Genomic DNA, 16,656 nt, shown 5'->3' on the forward strand with positions numbered 1-16,656 from the left:
TGATACACTTTAATCATGTTTAGTTTTGCTTAACATACAAAAAATAGTTTAAATCTTTCATTTATGTTCGTTTCTTTACATGTTACATCTTGAAGAATTAGCACGCTGGACTTATATTTTTACAATGTCTTCGTGTTCGAATTACGTACCGGACCCAGAACTCTTAGATGGTAATCAATATTCATAATTTTTATTCAAGGAATTGTATAAGACTAAGAAACAATGCATTCGTATCCATTATTTGTATTTCATCGAATTAATTTGCAGGTTTATTCTTTTGTCGGCATTGTAAAGAAGTTATTCCTACGTTGGATAATGTAAAATTCCACGCCTGTTTCGATGGAAAAGAAATTCTTCTTGAAATAATTTATCATTGAAGTCAGAGATCATTTTCCTTGGTTAATTGAAATAGCGGATTCATCGGAGTTGAATAATAAAATCTGGCATTAATTCCGTTCGTGTTCTTTGAAATTGGTAAAAATAAAACATTTTTTTAAAAGAATAACTTTTATGCTCAAAACATGCTAAAAACAGAAACCTATACAATTCAATTTATTTAACATTGCCCTAAGTCTTTAACATTCGTCTACTATATTGGCCAACATGTGCATCTCGGGTAATAAAAAAATGTAGCCGGGAATGAAATAACCAGTCTTAGATATAATTTACTTTAATTTATTGCAGTGTATAATGATGACTCTTCAGAAAAAGGTTTCATGATAGATTCCATCGGCATAGAAGAGCTTGGGAGCATCACTTAGGCTCTTCTAAAGAGCCACCTACGTGGAATCAATTGAACGAATTTTTAATTTCACGACTTCTCTCGCTCCAAGCATTTGAAAAATCTAGATCAGGAAAATCCTCCACCGTTTTACATCCGGTTACCACCAAGTCTCACTTTCAAGAAAAAGCTAAAAACTCTCATTCTAATAAATCAAGCTTATGTACTCTTTGTTCTGCTGAGCACTATATAGCAAACTGCCCGAAATATATCTCAAAAACAGTTCCACAGCGACTTTCTCTTATCAAACAGCAACAGCTCTGTTACAATTGTCTCGGATCTCATAAGGCATCAGCCTGTCGAATTACTAAACGCTGCATTAAGTGCGGACAAAAGCATCATACGACAATTCATCAAAATAATAATTCTACAATTAACACTGCTAAAATCACACCGTCAGATACTGTAAAATCTGCCACCGAAACCAAATCCTCAGAAACAAAATCTACTGAAGCTCACGTACTTCATGCATCTATTGAGAATGAATCACTTGATTCAATTGCATTACTAGCTACCGCTCAAGTTTTGGTTACAACTGCTAGTGGAGAAACTGTAAAGGCTCGAGCATTGATTGATCCCGGTTCTGAAATTTCGTTAATTTCAGAGCGTCTTACAAAACTACTTCACATTCCCAGAAGTCACTCTTCGATCTCATTAATCGGAGCAGGTGGCAAAAGGATAGGTCGAACTAAAGGTTCAATCAAATTTGCAATAAAGGCTCATTTTGATCCCCAATCTGAGATCCCAGTTTCAGCGTATATTTTACCAAAAGTAACGACAAAGCTGCCATCCGTTCCTATTCCTCAGTCTAATTGGCCACATTTGGAAGGACTTACATTAGCAGATTACCATTACGCTACTCCTGGACCCGTTGACCTTATCTTAGGAATTAAAGTTTACGCTCGCATTATTCAAGATGGCGTCGTTACAGGAGACGAAACCTCGCCAATTGCACAACGCTCCAAACTTGGGTGGATTATTTCAGGTTCCGTTAATTCCGACGAAGAAACAACAGTCGCTCATGGATATCACATATCTGTTGATACTGAACTTCATGATCTTCTGCAATGTTTTTGGAAATTAGAAGAAATATCAACATCTACTTCATCGCCTTTATCAATCGACGAGCAAAAATGTGAAGAACATTTTAAACAAACTCATTCTCGAGATCCCCTAGGACGATATATTGTTAGACTACCATTCAAGCGATCCCCAATCGAATTAGGAGACTCTAAGACTCGAGCTCTTCGAATCATTATCAATCTATCAAGAAAACTATCAAATGATTCCAAACTCGCGAAAGCCTATTCAGAATTTCTAGACGAATACGAAAAATTAGATCACATGAGACTTGTAACATCTCATCATTCAGAGCCCTGCTATTATCTACCTCATCACGGAGTTATTAGAGAGACTAGCTTAACAACTAAACTGAGAGTCGTATTTAATGGATCAAGTCGTACTTCTACGGGTATATCCTTAAATGATCTTCTTTACATCGGAGCTAAACTACAAACGGATGTATTTTGATGTTCTTTTCTGGTTTAGACAATTCCGATACGTTTTCTCTTGTGATATGGAGAAAATGTATCGACAGATTCGAGTTCATCAAGATGACTTAAACTTTCAACGTATTTTTTGGATTAATCAAAATAAGGATGTCATCACTTATCAATTAACTACGGTAACATACGGACTAGCCTGTGCCCCATTTTTAGCTTTACGTACTATTACTCAACTTATCGATGACGAAGGCACTAAATTCCCTCTTGCTGTTCCTGCCCTTACCAAAGGAAGGTACGTTGACGATATATTCGGCGGTTCAGATTCTATTTCTCATGTTAAAGAAATAGTTGATCAAGTAAACTCATTATGCGAGGCTGGCGGTTTTCCACTCCAAAAATGGATTAGCAATCATCCGGAAATTCTCAGTTCTATTCCATTAGAAAAACAAGCAAATTCTCTACTTGTGCAATTTGACAAGTCTACTACGATTCACGTTCTAGGACTTAATTGGAATCCATCTCTTGATACCTTCTATTTCTCCGTTACTACATCCTTACCAACCATTTTTACTAAACGGAATATTTTGTCAACCATTGCCAAAATTTTTGATCCACTCGGATTGCTTTCTCCCATCATCATCACAGCAAAAATTTTTATTCAAGAGCTTTGGTCTATCAAACTTGGATGGGATGATCCTTTGCCTCAACAGATCTCAACAAAATGGAGTACATTTATCAAGTTGTTTCAAGACATACCCAAGTTAAATTTCCCTCGATGGATTAATTTCAATTCTACTCATCCTTTTGAACTTCATGGATTTTGTGACGCTTCACAAAAGGCTATGTGTGCTACAGTCTACATTCGGTCAACTAATCAAGATGGAGAAATTATTACAGAATTGATCTGCTCAAAGACGAAAGTTGCACCACTGAAGAAAATGACCATTCCTCGTTTAGAACTTTCAGGAGCGGTCCTTCTTACTAAACTAATCTCTCGTGTTTTACAAACTTTGAAGCCTCACCATCGCACTATATTTCTCTGGACCGACTCTATTGTTGTCTACACCTGGATAAATAATCATTCTTCTCGATGGAAGGAATTTGTACACAATCGCGTCTGCTACATCCACGAAGCTTTACCTCAGGCAATTTGGAAATTCATTCCTGGAATTGACAACCCAGCTGATTGTGCCACTAGAGGTTTATCACCTTGTCAATTAATTAAACATATGATTTGGTGGTCAGGGCCGACTTGGCTCCGTCAAGATCCTGCTGCATGGCCCCAAGCACCGCAAACCGTATCTCACAAAGAAAATCTAGAAGAACGAGCTAGTTGCAAAACACAGCTCGATCTTAAATTTGGCCATGTCAGCCATCAATAGAGTCAACACATTAGGCAAAAAAATTATTTTTTCAAGTGTGTTACTGATACACTTTAATCATGTTTAGTTTTGCTTAACATACAAAAAATAGTTTAAATCTTTCATTTATGTTCGTTTCTTTACATGTTACATCTTGAAGAATTAGCACGCTGGACTTATATTTTTACAATGTCTTCGTGTTCGAATTACGTACCGGACCCAGAACTCTTAGATGGTAATCAATATTCATAATTTTTATTCAAGGAATTGTATAAGACTAAGAAACAATGCATTCGTATCCATTATTTGTATTTCATCGAATTAATTTGCAGGTTTATTCTTTTGTCGGCATTGTAAAGAAGTTATTCCTACGTTGGATAATGTAAAATTCCACGCCTGTTTCGATGGAAAAGAAATTCTTCTTGAAATAATTTATCATTGAAGTCAGAGATCATTTTCCTTGGTTAATTGAAATAGCGGATTCATCGGAGTTGAATAATAAAATCTGGCATTAATTCCGTTCGTGTTCTTTGAAATTGGTAAAAATAAAACATTTTTTTAAAAGAATAACTTTTATGCTCAAAACATGCTAAAAACAGAAACCTATACAATTCAATTTATTTAACATTGCCCTAAGTCTTTAACATTCGTCTACTATATTGGCCAACATGTGCATCTCGGGTAATAAAAAAATGTAGCCGGGAATGAAATAACCAGTCTTAGATATAATTTACTTTAATTTATTGCAGTGTATAGTGATGACTCTTCAGAAAAAGGTTTCATGATAGATTCCATCGGCATAGAAGAGAACATGAATGAAGAGCAGGATTTAAATTATATAAAACAACCTACAGTAAAGAATAAGGAAGCAGGTAAAACCATTATGATTAACTCAAATAGAAAGTGTTTTGCCATATGATGGAAATTTTATAAGCATATATGTATATATTTATGTATTGTTATATATTAAATGTATACAGCTGTGATTTGGACGAACGAAGCTGCATTAGCGTTGCTGGCATTGTATGAGTCGAAAATGGGCATGTTGGATCATCCCAAAAAGAAAACGAAAATATGGATAGCTATCGCAGATGGTCTAAAAGATTTCCAAATTGAGGTAAGATTGAAAAATTTATTTTATATATATAAATGTGTGTGTGTGTGTGTGTGTGTGTGTGTGTCGCGCGCGCGCGCGCGTGCGTGTGTGTGCGTAACATATATAATTCAAGCACGACATATTTATCTTTTCCAAGTCTAATTATAACCATCTAAAATAAATGTTCAGTTATCTTTAATTATATATAGTTCGTTTTTATTATAAATTGAGATCGCCAAGTGATACCAATATTATTATAAAATTATGTATTAAAATTTCTTAATGTATGTAAATTTCTAAATGTATTTTAAAATAACAGTGTTCAAAAAGAGCGCTAAAACGCTCAGCAATGTGTGAATGATTAAGGAGACGCTTAGTTCACTCCGACGACGGTGTAGATAACTCGCCTAGCAACCCTCACTTAGCAACTTTGTTTGTTTACAATCTTCTCTTTCGATCGATGATTCTCATGGCCGGCGGATCAAATACGATCCTTTTTCGTTACTTTCATAGTGAGATTCTTTCTTGCGTGCACGCTATTCTCAAATAGGAAGGGAAATTCTCGTAGTACTACGAAGAAGCTTTTGTTACGATTCTTGAGTCAGGTCAGTCGTTCGTCTGAGGACCACATAAGTCCGACAGACATTTTCTTCATCTTATTCGTTCGTCTGAAGATAACGATCTTACAGACACATTGAAGTATACAATTGTTCGTTAGAAGAGTTTTAAAAATCTTACTAACATTTATTGTTTAAAGAGTTCGTCTGAAAATTAATAATATCTTACAGACATTTTCAACTATTATTTAAATTGTTTTTAAATCATTCAGATAGTTTCTTTTCACTTAACGAAATCTCTATCTCTCATTTTATCTTTTATTTATTGTCTCTGTCTCTCTGTTTCTCATTCGTTTTTTTTTGTGTCTTTCATTATTTTTTTACTTTACATTCCATGTGTCTATCTCTCTTTCCTTCTTTTTAATTTATTGTAAACGTTATGCGAAGAAAGCTAAAGATTGTTCTATCCTTTTCTTATTCATTATTATTATTAAATATTATAATAAAATTTTTTATATTGTGATTATTTCTCATCTTTTCCTGCGTTCCATTTCCGAAAAATAGTTATAATATTTATTCGCTTGTTTCTAACAAACAGCTACTTTTGAAAGAGTTTATTTTCAAAATGTGTACATTAGTTAATTGTTATAATTTTTAAATTGTTGTTACTTCATATTACAGATGTCACCACAGCAAGTAAGATGGAAAATAAACGCCTTAACAAAACGGTACAAAGAATGTGTCGATAGCAATAATAAGACTGGAAGAGGTACTACTGAATTTCAGTGGTTTGACCAACTCGACAAAATTTTGAGAAATAATAAAAATACTGCTGAGCCGGCTTACACTGTTTCATCAAAATTATGTTCCGTTTCTACATCCAAGAATAAAAAAAATAGCATGACTGCTACTAAGGAACCAACTGAAGATAGAGGAAAAAAAAGGAGCTACCTGAATCTCATTTTAAAATAAAAAATGTACAAAATAAAGTTCTTCAAAAGATATACCCGTCTAATATAGCAGCAAATGAGCAGGTTACTAAAAGCTTCAACAGTGCAGGCAGAGACGTTAGAAAAGTTACGAGACGAAAAACGCTTAAAACATGGAACTGGTTCAAACCTCGCTAAAAGTAAAATTGAACTCGGAAAGCAGTGGCAGCAGCATTTGCAAGATAAAGTCAAAAAAGAAATTGAAAAAGAGAAACGGTATGGACACGATTAAAAAAAAAAGAAGAATTGTTTACAATTAAGGAAAAGGCAAATTAAACTGAAAGAAAAAGAACTACAACAGAAAAAAACTATCGCGAATAATAAAATAAAGGATAAAGAAAAGAGACATACTGAAATATTAAACCTTGAAAAGGAAAAGTATAAACTTTTACGTGCATACTTTAAAAAAAACGCGGGTAATACATCTTCAAACAAGTATTCCGAATCTGATTCATCAGATTAATTGAGAATCCAGTTGAAGGAGTATCGATACCTCAATTAGAAGTCTTTTTAAACATTTTTTAGAAACCTTTTTAAATAAACATTTTTTAAATATAGGTTAAAACCACTGGATTAAGTTCTTTTTATGTTATTAAGAAATTATTATATTTCAAATATTTAAAAGATGTTTTAATTTGAAAAACCAAACTGTGTTAGCCAAAGAAAAAGTGTTGGAAATATTATATAAATTTTAATGTTAAATGCGTTTAATTGTTAGATTGAACGAACTTACCTGTGAAGTTCGATCCTAATTATGCCCGTTGTCTTGTCCGGATGAAAATTAATAACTGGTGTAGTCGTGCCCCTGCACGCGCCCGGACAACAGCATTCAAAAAACACTTTGAAAACAAAATGGGTGGCGCGCCTAGTACGTCCTAAGCGCTGCGCGCGCCTTGCCATCTCATGAGTTCAAATAATGAGGCAAATCACTAGATCTAGGGAAGGGAGATTTAAGGGTGGGAAGTCCATCCGGACGAGGCAACGGGCATAATTAGGATCGAACTTCACAGGTAAGTTCGTTCAATCTAACAGTTATGCCTTATGTCTCGTCCGGATGAAAATTAATAACTGTGTAGTTGTTTAAAGCGGTGATTTGCCTTAGAAAGAATTTGTCTCTGACGCCGGAATTAAATCTGGTGAAGAAACTAGCTGTATTTTTAAATTTTTCTAAACTTATATAAAACATAAAAAGATGTTACAAGTTAGAATGTAAAATCAAATATTGAAAACCAATAGTGATATATATATCATGAGATAAGCAAAAAAAGTACATATATAAGGAAAATGCACTATAATCTAGATAAAAAAACTCACTCTATAGAGAGAGGACTGCGTTGCTAAACGCTTCGAAGTCTACCATAGGTCTCTTATAAAAGTTAACAAATACTCGGGATTCTCCAGTCCAGCCCGCGGCACGCTTAATTAAATCTAATGATATTCCTTTTTCCGCGGCTCGGGACGTTGAAGCGTGTCTGGTGCTATGAGCTGAGAAAATTGAGGTATCAATATCACATTCTTCTAAGCTCTGTTTAATCCAGCGTCCTATTGTTTGCGACGTAACTGCCCTGAAGGGTTTCGTTAAGGTGATAAACAAAGAATCGCATGTAGATGGTCGTAATTTTTTTGTTCTCTCCATATAGCATTCCATGGCCGAACTATGCAGAGATTTTCATGATCATTGAGAGAAAGAGAAAAGTGGCTAAAGGCGACCTGGAGCCGATGTCTTAATCCGGTCTGGGATCCGGATAATTAACTTTTCCTTCACCGAAATCTGTGACACTCTTAGGGAAGCGAGCGTTTGAGCTCTGTGGCCCGTTGCAAAAGCTAAAAGAAGAACCAACTTCTTGGAGATGACCTTTAGACAAGCTGAATCATATGGATAGATGGCTGCCAACTTAGATATTACTGGTGCCGGGTCCCATACATAGTCATACCGCGGTCGCGGTGGTTTCAGTGCTGCAATCCCTTTGCAGAAGCGTCTAATCATAGGATGATTGCGGATCTCGTTGTTAGAGATCAATGAAACTGCAGATCTCATGGTATTTAAGCTCGAATAGGACGAAACTCTAGCTGTGTGCTAAAAAATCCAACATTTGTGGGACGGTTGCAGAGTATAAAGGTAGCTGGTGATGCTGGCAAAAGTTCCACCAAGAGCGTAGAGAACCCGAGTATTGCTTAATTGTCGCATTTGATAGAGAAGCAAGTAGAGCTGGAAGAGCTGCTGGGGGTGCTAAGCGATTCTTGAATGCTTCCCAGATAACCTCCCGACCCCCAAGGAAAGTGTTTCCCACGCTGGATAGTGATCCCTGAAAGAAGATGAGAGAAGAGCGCGATTAGGAGCGAGAATCAAGGGCTCTGATATCAGGAGACGATTGAACAGCGGGAACCAGGCCTGCGAAGGCCACCAGGGCACCACTATGGTGCCCGTTGCTCCATCGTCTACTATCTTCCTCAAGACTCGAGGCAACATAAACGGAGGAAACGCATAAAAATCTAACTCCTCCTCTGGGAGGGTAAAAGCATCTATGGCAATTAAACTGGGATCTGGAAACCAAGATACGTAAACATCGCACTTGTTATTGATCGAAGATGCAAAAAGGTCTATTTGAAAAGGCCCGAAGATCTTAGAAATGCGGCTAAATGCCGTCTGGGACAAAGACCACTCCGTGTTCGGGTCTACGGTTCGAGATTCAGCGTCTGCGATAATATTATCCAAAGACGCTATGTAGGAGACGAAAATAAAGATATTTCGCTCTTCACACCAGTGCCATATTTGTCTTAATATAGCTGAAAGGTGGAGAAATTGGATGGATCCGAACCTATTAATATAGGCTAAGGCGGTTATATTGTCTATCCTCAGGAGGATATCACAATCACGGAAATCAGCTGCAAAGCATCGTAAGCCGTTAAAAGCTGCCTTGAGCTCTAGAGTGTTGATATGTACGGATTTATCCGAGTCGGACCACCATCCATGCGTACGTTTCTCACCGCAGTATGCGCCCCAACCGCTCATTGAAGCGTCTGAAAAGATCTCACGACTGAAATTACCTGAACGAATTTTATTAGACTAATGTAAGTTAGAAAAAATATTAATCCACCAGGCAAAGTCTTCCTGAAGAAATAGAGGAATATCCATGCGCGCTGAATAGTCGCCTCCACTCTCTATAAGGGCCAAAAATTTTACTCTTTCCATCGCTTCTGTATACAGAAGACCGTATTGAACTGCTGGACAGACCGTGTTGAACTGCTGGACAGACCGAGATGAGTGAGCCAATTAAACTGGCGAATTCTCTTATAGAACATTTTGATTTGCGAGCCAGGATTTTTGTCAGGCTTAATAATTTTGCTCGACTGTCCGGAGGAATCGAGATAGATTGTTCGTTAGAGTCAAACATAAATCCTAAGTATTTGCGTCTCGAAGATGATTCTAGGAAAGATTTAGAGAAATCGATTACAAATCCTAAAGATTGAAGGAAATTTATAGAAAAGATAACATTAGATCGACATTCAACACTGGATAAACCTAGAAGAAGAAAATCGTCTAAGTAGACAACAGACTGATAGCCTTTATTACACAAAAAAAGAGATCACCGGCCGGAGAATCTTGGTAAAAATATAGGGCGCAGTAGAAAGGCCAAAAGGTAATGCCGTGAATTCATAAGTTGTGTCACACCATTGAAACCTAAGAAATTTTCTATGTTCCTTGCAAATTGGAACTATTAAATAGGCGTCTTCAAGGTCAATAGTGGCCACCCACATAGCACGTAATATTGCAGTGATATCATAGCAATATCACTTTTACATTGCAATATTACAAATGAAATATTGCAGAAATATCACGAAATATTACTGTGATATCACAGTAATATCAAAATGTCCGCGAAAACGCATCACAGTAATATTACTGTGATATTTCATAGTAATATTACTGTGATATTTCACAATATTTCTGTGATGTTTATGTGATATTTAAATAATATTGCAAAAAATTAAATAAATAAATTATTTCAATTTATTTTATTTTTATTGTTATTCTTAATATTATTTTCATATTGTTACATGTAATATATATTAAACATAAAAAAATTAATTATATTTATTAAAATAAAATACAATAATGTAAACGTAATAAATGTTTAATTTACAAAAAGAGTCTCTTGTATCCTTTTTCATTTTTGTTAAAAAAGATTCAATTTGAATTATAATTTTAATTTATGTTCAAGATTAAATAACAATACAAAATATTATTTACATGTAAAAATATAAAATTTTATATGAAACAGCGTTCCACACGTACCCCTTAAAAAAAAATTGATAAACTTGTTTCAATAAACTGATTACTGATCAGTAACTGGTTATATTTCGTCAGTTAACTGATAAAACATCATCAGTTACTGATCAGTAATCAGTTTATTGAAACAAGTTTATCAACTTTTTTTTCAAGGGACGTTACATTGGAAAAAAATTAGAACAAGTATTCGTTTCCAAATTACAAGAAGCAACAATTTTCTTCAAAATCTCACTGAAGTGTGAGCTAGTGAGTCGTGGTGAGTCGGCCCGGTCGGCCGCAGTGGCGTCTAGATATAACACCTGAGGCTGCACTTGACTCACGAGAAGGTCTCCAGCGGCGCGGCCACCTAGCGGTGGTGCCAGCACTCACTTGTTTGCGTGGAGTCTTATACACACGGCGGGACCGCATAGCGGCTGTGTACGCGCTCGGTTGTTTCGTCGTATGTTGTGACGGTCGGTGACCGAGCCGCAACATTATATACATACATATAATTAATGAACATTGTAAAATACCTAATTAATGATAGAATATATATAATCATATTTTTTAATAGAGTTGAAAAAAAAGTGAAATCTAAAGAAAAATTTGTTGGAAATTTAATATTTTAATTAACTTGAAAAACCTTTTACTGTGGTGTATAATAGTCTAATCAATATTAATGAATAAACTATTTCACAAAATAATGTACCGAGCAGTAAATATTAAATGACGTAAAAATGTATATTTTTTTAAAAACTTCTTAATATACTTTGAAATATTTATTGCCAAGTGAATAATAAATGTGTATTAACAAAACTTTTTGTAAACATTTCTTTTTTAAATTCCTCATGATAAAAATTTTTAAAAATTAAAATCAATTTTGTGCTCCTGTAAAAATTATAAATGACAATAAGATAAATACAAAGGTTTTTCTGTAATTTTTTAATAAAATCATTATTGATCGAATTGTAAAGCAACAATTAAATTGATAGATTACATAGAAGAGCGTACATTATAGTTTATACATATATACAGTTTAAGGAATAAACTAAGTAAATATCTAAACTAATAATAAAGTTAATTAATTTTTTTTCTTAACATTTACTTTTATTCCACGAAAGAGCAAAGACATAATTATTTTATTTGTAAGTTGATTTCTTCTATATGATACCGAAATTACCAAGAATATTAAGGATACTAAAAATATCGAAATTAATCAAAGAGATACTGACGTTGCATTAATAAGACATAATAAAAACGTGGTTTGACATTACCTTGTTCTTTGAAATTAAATATTGCAACAATATATTGCAATGATATCATTGGAATATTTTAATGTTATTATCACTGTATAATATCACAATAATATTTCTGTGATATTTCTGTGATATCAGTGGAATATTTCAATGTCATTATCACTGTGTAATATCACAGTAATATTTCTGTGATATTTCACAGTAATATGTAATATTTCTGTAATATTGCAATGATTCTGTGATATCACAGAAATATTACGTGCTATGTGGGCATCTGCATACCTGAGAGCATAAGTCTAATTACAGTCCGCCAATCCTCTAGTTTAAAGTGTGGTGGTTTTATGTACTTATTTAAATCTCGTAAATTTAAAATAAATCTTTTACCACTTGATGGCTTTTCTATAAGAAAAAAGGAATTTAAAAATTGATCCTTGCAGGGCTTTACCGGAACTATGGCTCCCTTAAGCCGCAGGCGCTCTATTTCGTTATTGCAACAAATAGTATCGGATTGAGAGAACTCTGGTTGCGTAAAGTGGGCTCTTGCGGGTGGCAGGGAGATAAAAGGAATATTATAGCCTTGTATTGCCTGTAAAACTAGAGGATCATTTGTGATTTCCGACCTTTGAGCATAGTAATTAGATAGGCGACCCGCTGTTCTTACGTCGTTCAATGATGGTGTCGAGGCCGAGATCGAGACTAGGAGCGGTAGTGGCGGCTGTGACGACTGTGGCGGCTCTTGTAGTAAGAAGCTCCTGGTCGACGAGCCGACGACGGACGAACAAGAGCCCGACTGTTTCCCGGAGGAAGTCTGGTCAAACGGGGTTGATTTCACTGCTGAGGTATCTGGCGCATCGGTTGCAGAGTCTTTTTTCCTACCTGCGATGTGGATTTCGCTACTTCTCGACTTGTTTTCTCACAGGTTTGAGCCGCTTTAAGTGTCTCCGCAAAGTTTTAACCGAATAAGAATTCGTCGATCGGGGCTGCGTCCGCCGCGTTTTTACCAACAATATTTAGAGAGGGTTTAGTAAAAGCCCGTCTGGCTAGAGAGAGGCGATAATGGTGATCAGCTAGCAAATGGACCCCTTCTGCGAAAAGCGTTAATACTGATCTTGCCTCGCTGCTGAGGTCACATACGGCCTCTGGCTTTAATAGAAGTGATATGCCAGAGCCGAAAGCATTAAAACAGGCACCCACCTGTGCTTGGGACAGCGCTTGGTACTCGTCACGTTTAATGACCGAAGGAGATAATACCGCTGCCAGCTCCTTGTTGAGCTTAAGTGGGGCCAAAGCTGCTAGATCGTCCTTTGTCTCGAACTTGGTCAGGAGTGTTGCGTAAGTCGTCGCTTAAGCCTTCCGAGCTTCCGTTTGAATTGAATTTAAAACGATTGGGTTCCAAGAGGATGATGCTGCAGGAGCCTGGGCCTCTCCAAATAACTCGTTGGCAAAGGAATGTGATTCAGAAGTTAGAATAGCGTCTTGTGCTTCTGAGAGGTCGTTGAGAGGTGATTCCTCGACTATGTTATTAGTAGGCGGAATTTCATCCTCCCGTATCTGTATGGCCACTGGTGAGGCTGAAAAAATAAGAAGAGGCAGAAGAAAACCGTCGCTTATGTCCTCTCTTTGCCAGAGATAACCTCAAAGCCTGGGTCAACAAGAGGACATACCTGGTACAACGCCCCGGTCAGCTTGTGCGACCGTCGGTTCTGCCGTGCTCTGAGGCAAAAGGCGTAGCCATTGAGATCGCTGACGAATCCTTAAAGGATTGACGGGCTACCTCCGCTGATAATCTAACCTCAAAAGGTTGATTGCGCGAGTGCGGGCTCAATTCGCTTCCTCGGCGAGAAAAAAATTTGCGCACCTGGTCTAGCAGCTCCATCGCTTTCTCTGTAGAACGAGATCTGTAAGCAGGAGATTCCCTCGACAACTGTCTATCCGCCGACGATCCTGAAAACCGCTATCTTTTCTTTCGTCGTTGGTCTCGCGAGTGCGATCTTTTGCGATTTCGCGAGCGATCTTGGGATCGTTCCGAGCATTATCCCTGTGATGCCTCAAACTTTTCTTTTTAAGCTCAGACATCGTCAACTCGAAGAAGAAACCACAAGCTGTTGTCTTCGGTAAGCGAACAGAACACAATGAAATGGCAAAGCGCGCGCAGCGCCTAGGGCGTACTAGGCGCGCCACTCATTTTGTTTTCAAAGTGTTTTTTGAATGCTGTTGTCCGGGCGCGTGCAGGGGCACGACTACACACATGGGCGCCCATGAGGGGGGGCAAAGGGGGGCATATGCCCCCCCCTGGATTTTCATATTTTAATTTTTGAATTTAGAATGATTTTATAATTACCAACCAAATAATTTTTGTTTGTAATTTATAAATTAATTAAAAATAAAAATATACGTAAATATTTGTTTAAAAATAATATATGGTATACAGCAGGCATGGCCCCGTGGGCACCCACGAAGCATGCGAGGAGGAGAACATGCTCCCTCTTCGCACGGTTGCTTCTTCCCGTCTTTCCTTCTGACTCCGCGATCCACCTATCCCCTCCATACGACCGCTCTCGGTTCCTACTATGCTACAGTATGTGCATGTGACTCGCGCGTGTGGAAGGGGAAGCGGAGAAGCTCGAGCTATAGTTTGTGGGCCATGCCTGGTATACAGGGTATTAAAAATTTCAAACGTAACAGGTGGAATATCTCGCAAACAATACATTTTAGAAAAATGTTTCATGTACAAAAGTTGTAAGGTTTGGAGGTGGACAAATAATGGTAAAATTAATTTTTTTTTAAATTCTACTTTTTAAGGTCACATGGAGGACATCGATATTTTTTAAATGGAATTATATAATTTTTTTACATAGTATGAAGTATGATTCTTCTGATTATTCTGCATACAAAAGTATTAAGGTAACAATTAGGTTAGAATTATCGAAAAATCATTAGTTAACAAGATATTTTATACATTATTCTGGCATTGAAACATTTTATATCCACGGGAACTGCTTCCGTTTTAAGAACGAGCGAACTCATTGATATTTTTTCTTCTGGAAGTCGATAGCGTTTCTTTTTACGGAAACCTCGAGCTCGAAACAGTGCAGAGTGTCAAGAGCGATCATCACTTGTTTCATCGTTGCTTCCAGCATTTCGATGAAACATTTTAGTCGTTCCTACACAGTGACAGTGTTCACCTTGATACTTTTAGGAATTCAAATTTGATATTATCCCAGTGCCTCCGTATATATAAATTCGGCCTTGTGCTATTTTACATTAGACTTTCATACTACGTTTTTCATGCAATAAAAATAGTGGCACTCTATGAAACACAAAAGTGTATTTATATGTAAGTATACATAAGTTTATATTATTACCTGTAGACATTTACTTAGAATTTATATATGTTACAGTAAATGTGCTAATTCGGTGGATGTATGCACTTACTAGTCAATCTCAATGTATATACCTATTAATTTGATAAGTAAATGTATTTACAAGCAACGAAATTTAAACTTTTACTGTAAGATTCGCCAAGTTTATTATTTCAAAAAAAGAATTTATTTCTTTTTTCTTTTACAATAATGTCTTAATTGTAGTTTACAATTAAAGATACAGAGTTTTCACTTTGACGAATAACGAGGAACTGCCGCTGCGGTTCCTGATGCCTATATTTATATGGTGATGCTAATACGCATTTCCTTCTTTCGTTGCATTCTTTCGAATGATATCACCTTTTATCAAAAACAAAACTTTGAAACTGAAAGGTTCGATTATCTAAATGGAAGTTTCCTTAGTAATGGAAAATCCGATCATTAGTCATATAACGAAGAATCCCCTTAGTATCTATCTAATCGAAAAAAGAAAATGGTATCTAATCATTGGTAATGTACATTCCAAAAAGGAATACGTGGCCGCTGCCCACATTACCAGTAAAAGCATACATTATATATCTACTATATTGTGTTATAGCAAATGTATACATTGTCTAGTAAATGAATACATTTACTGAGAATAGTAGATATTTTTATACTTACATTAGTTGATACTTTTGCTAAAATCTTACATAAATGCATATATCGACTAGTAAGTGTATACACTTGCTGAATTTTACGCTTTTACTGTAACATATACATATATTCTTAGTTTTTGAGAGAAAAACTTATATACTGTAAAGTAATTCCTATTTGCAGATCAGAAATTATTATGGATATAAGAAAGTTTTTTCAAACAAAAAGGCCAGCAGCAAATAAAAATGAATTACCATCACCCAAAAAATCTCATGGCTGTGACATGAAAAATGATGACAACAGAAGTGATAGACACAAATCACCGAACCAAAATATTATTGTCAAAGAAAAAGAAACCCGGGATACTTTTGTAGCGCCTTGTACAAGCCTTAAATCCGAGCATGTTACATCTGAATCGTCTGAATCTGATAAATTATTGCATGATATTGGTAACTACATTGAACTCAGTAATATTTTAAAACTTAACGACGCAGAAAAATATGATTTGTTGACAAATCCTTGGAATCCTGATAAAACGTATAATTTCAAGGATGATCTAGGGGAAAACCAAAACAGATGTTTTCGTTTGGAATGGTTATACCAATATCCGTGGTTAGCATACTCCAAAAAACTAAAAGGTGCTTTATGCGTACATTGTATACTATTTAGACCTAGCATAAAACGAGGAATTCAGGGAGCATTTATCACTTTCATTAAATATAAAGATTTTCACGATAGTGCTAAAAAACATTCTTAAACGGAATGGCATAAAGAAGCAATAATGAAATCAAAATTATTTAGCGATGTTATTACAAATAAGAAAAAATCAATAGATTTACAACT

The 16,656-nt window shown here is 36.0% G+C and overlaps 2 protein-coding genes across 2 annotated transcripts; both read left to right on the forward strand.

Moving 5' to 3' along the window:
* The first annotated feature begins 603 nt into the window (after window positions 1-603).
* Window positions 604-2,311, forward strand: LOC105203472. Its single transcript, XM_039454022.1, has 2 exons — window positions 604-629; window positions 706-2,311. Exons 1-2 carry the CDS (start codon window positions 604-606, stop codon window positions 2,309-2,311), a joined length of 1,632 nt encoding a protein of 543 aa, XP_039309956.1.
* A 46-nt stretch (window positions 2,312-2,357) lies between these two features.
* Window positions 2,358-3,668, forward strand: LOC120358765. The gene has a single exon (XM_039454023.1). It carries the CDS (start codon window positions 2,358-2,360, stop codon window positions 3,666-3,668), a length of 1,311 nt encoding a protein of 436 aa, XP_039309957.1.
* Window positions 3,669-16,656: the final 12,988 nt, after the last annotated feature.

The sequence above is a fragment of the Solenopsis invicta genome, chromosome 10 (genome assembly GCF_016802725.1).
Source record: "Solenopsis invicta isolate M01_SB chromosome 10, UNIL_Sinv_3.0, whole genome shotgun sequence".
Lineage (NCBI taxonomy): Eukaryota > Metazoa > Arthropoda > Insecta > Hymenoptera > Formicidae > Solenopsis > Solenopsis invicta.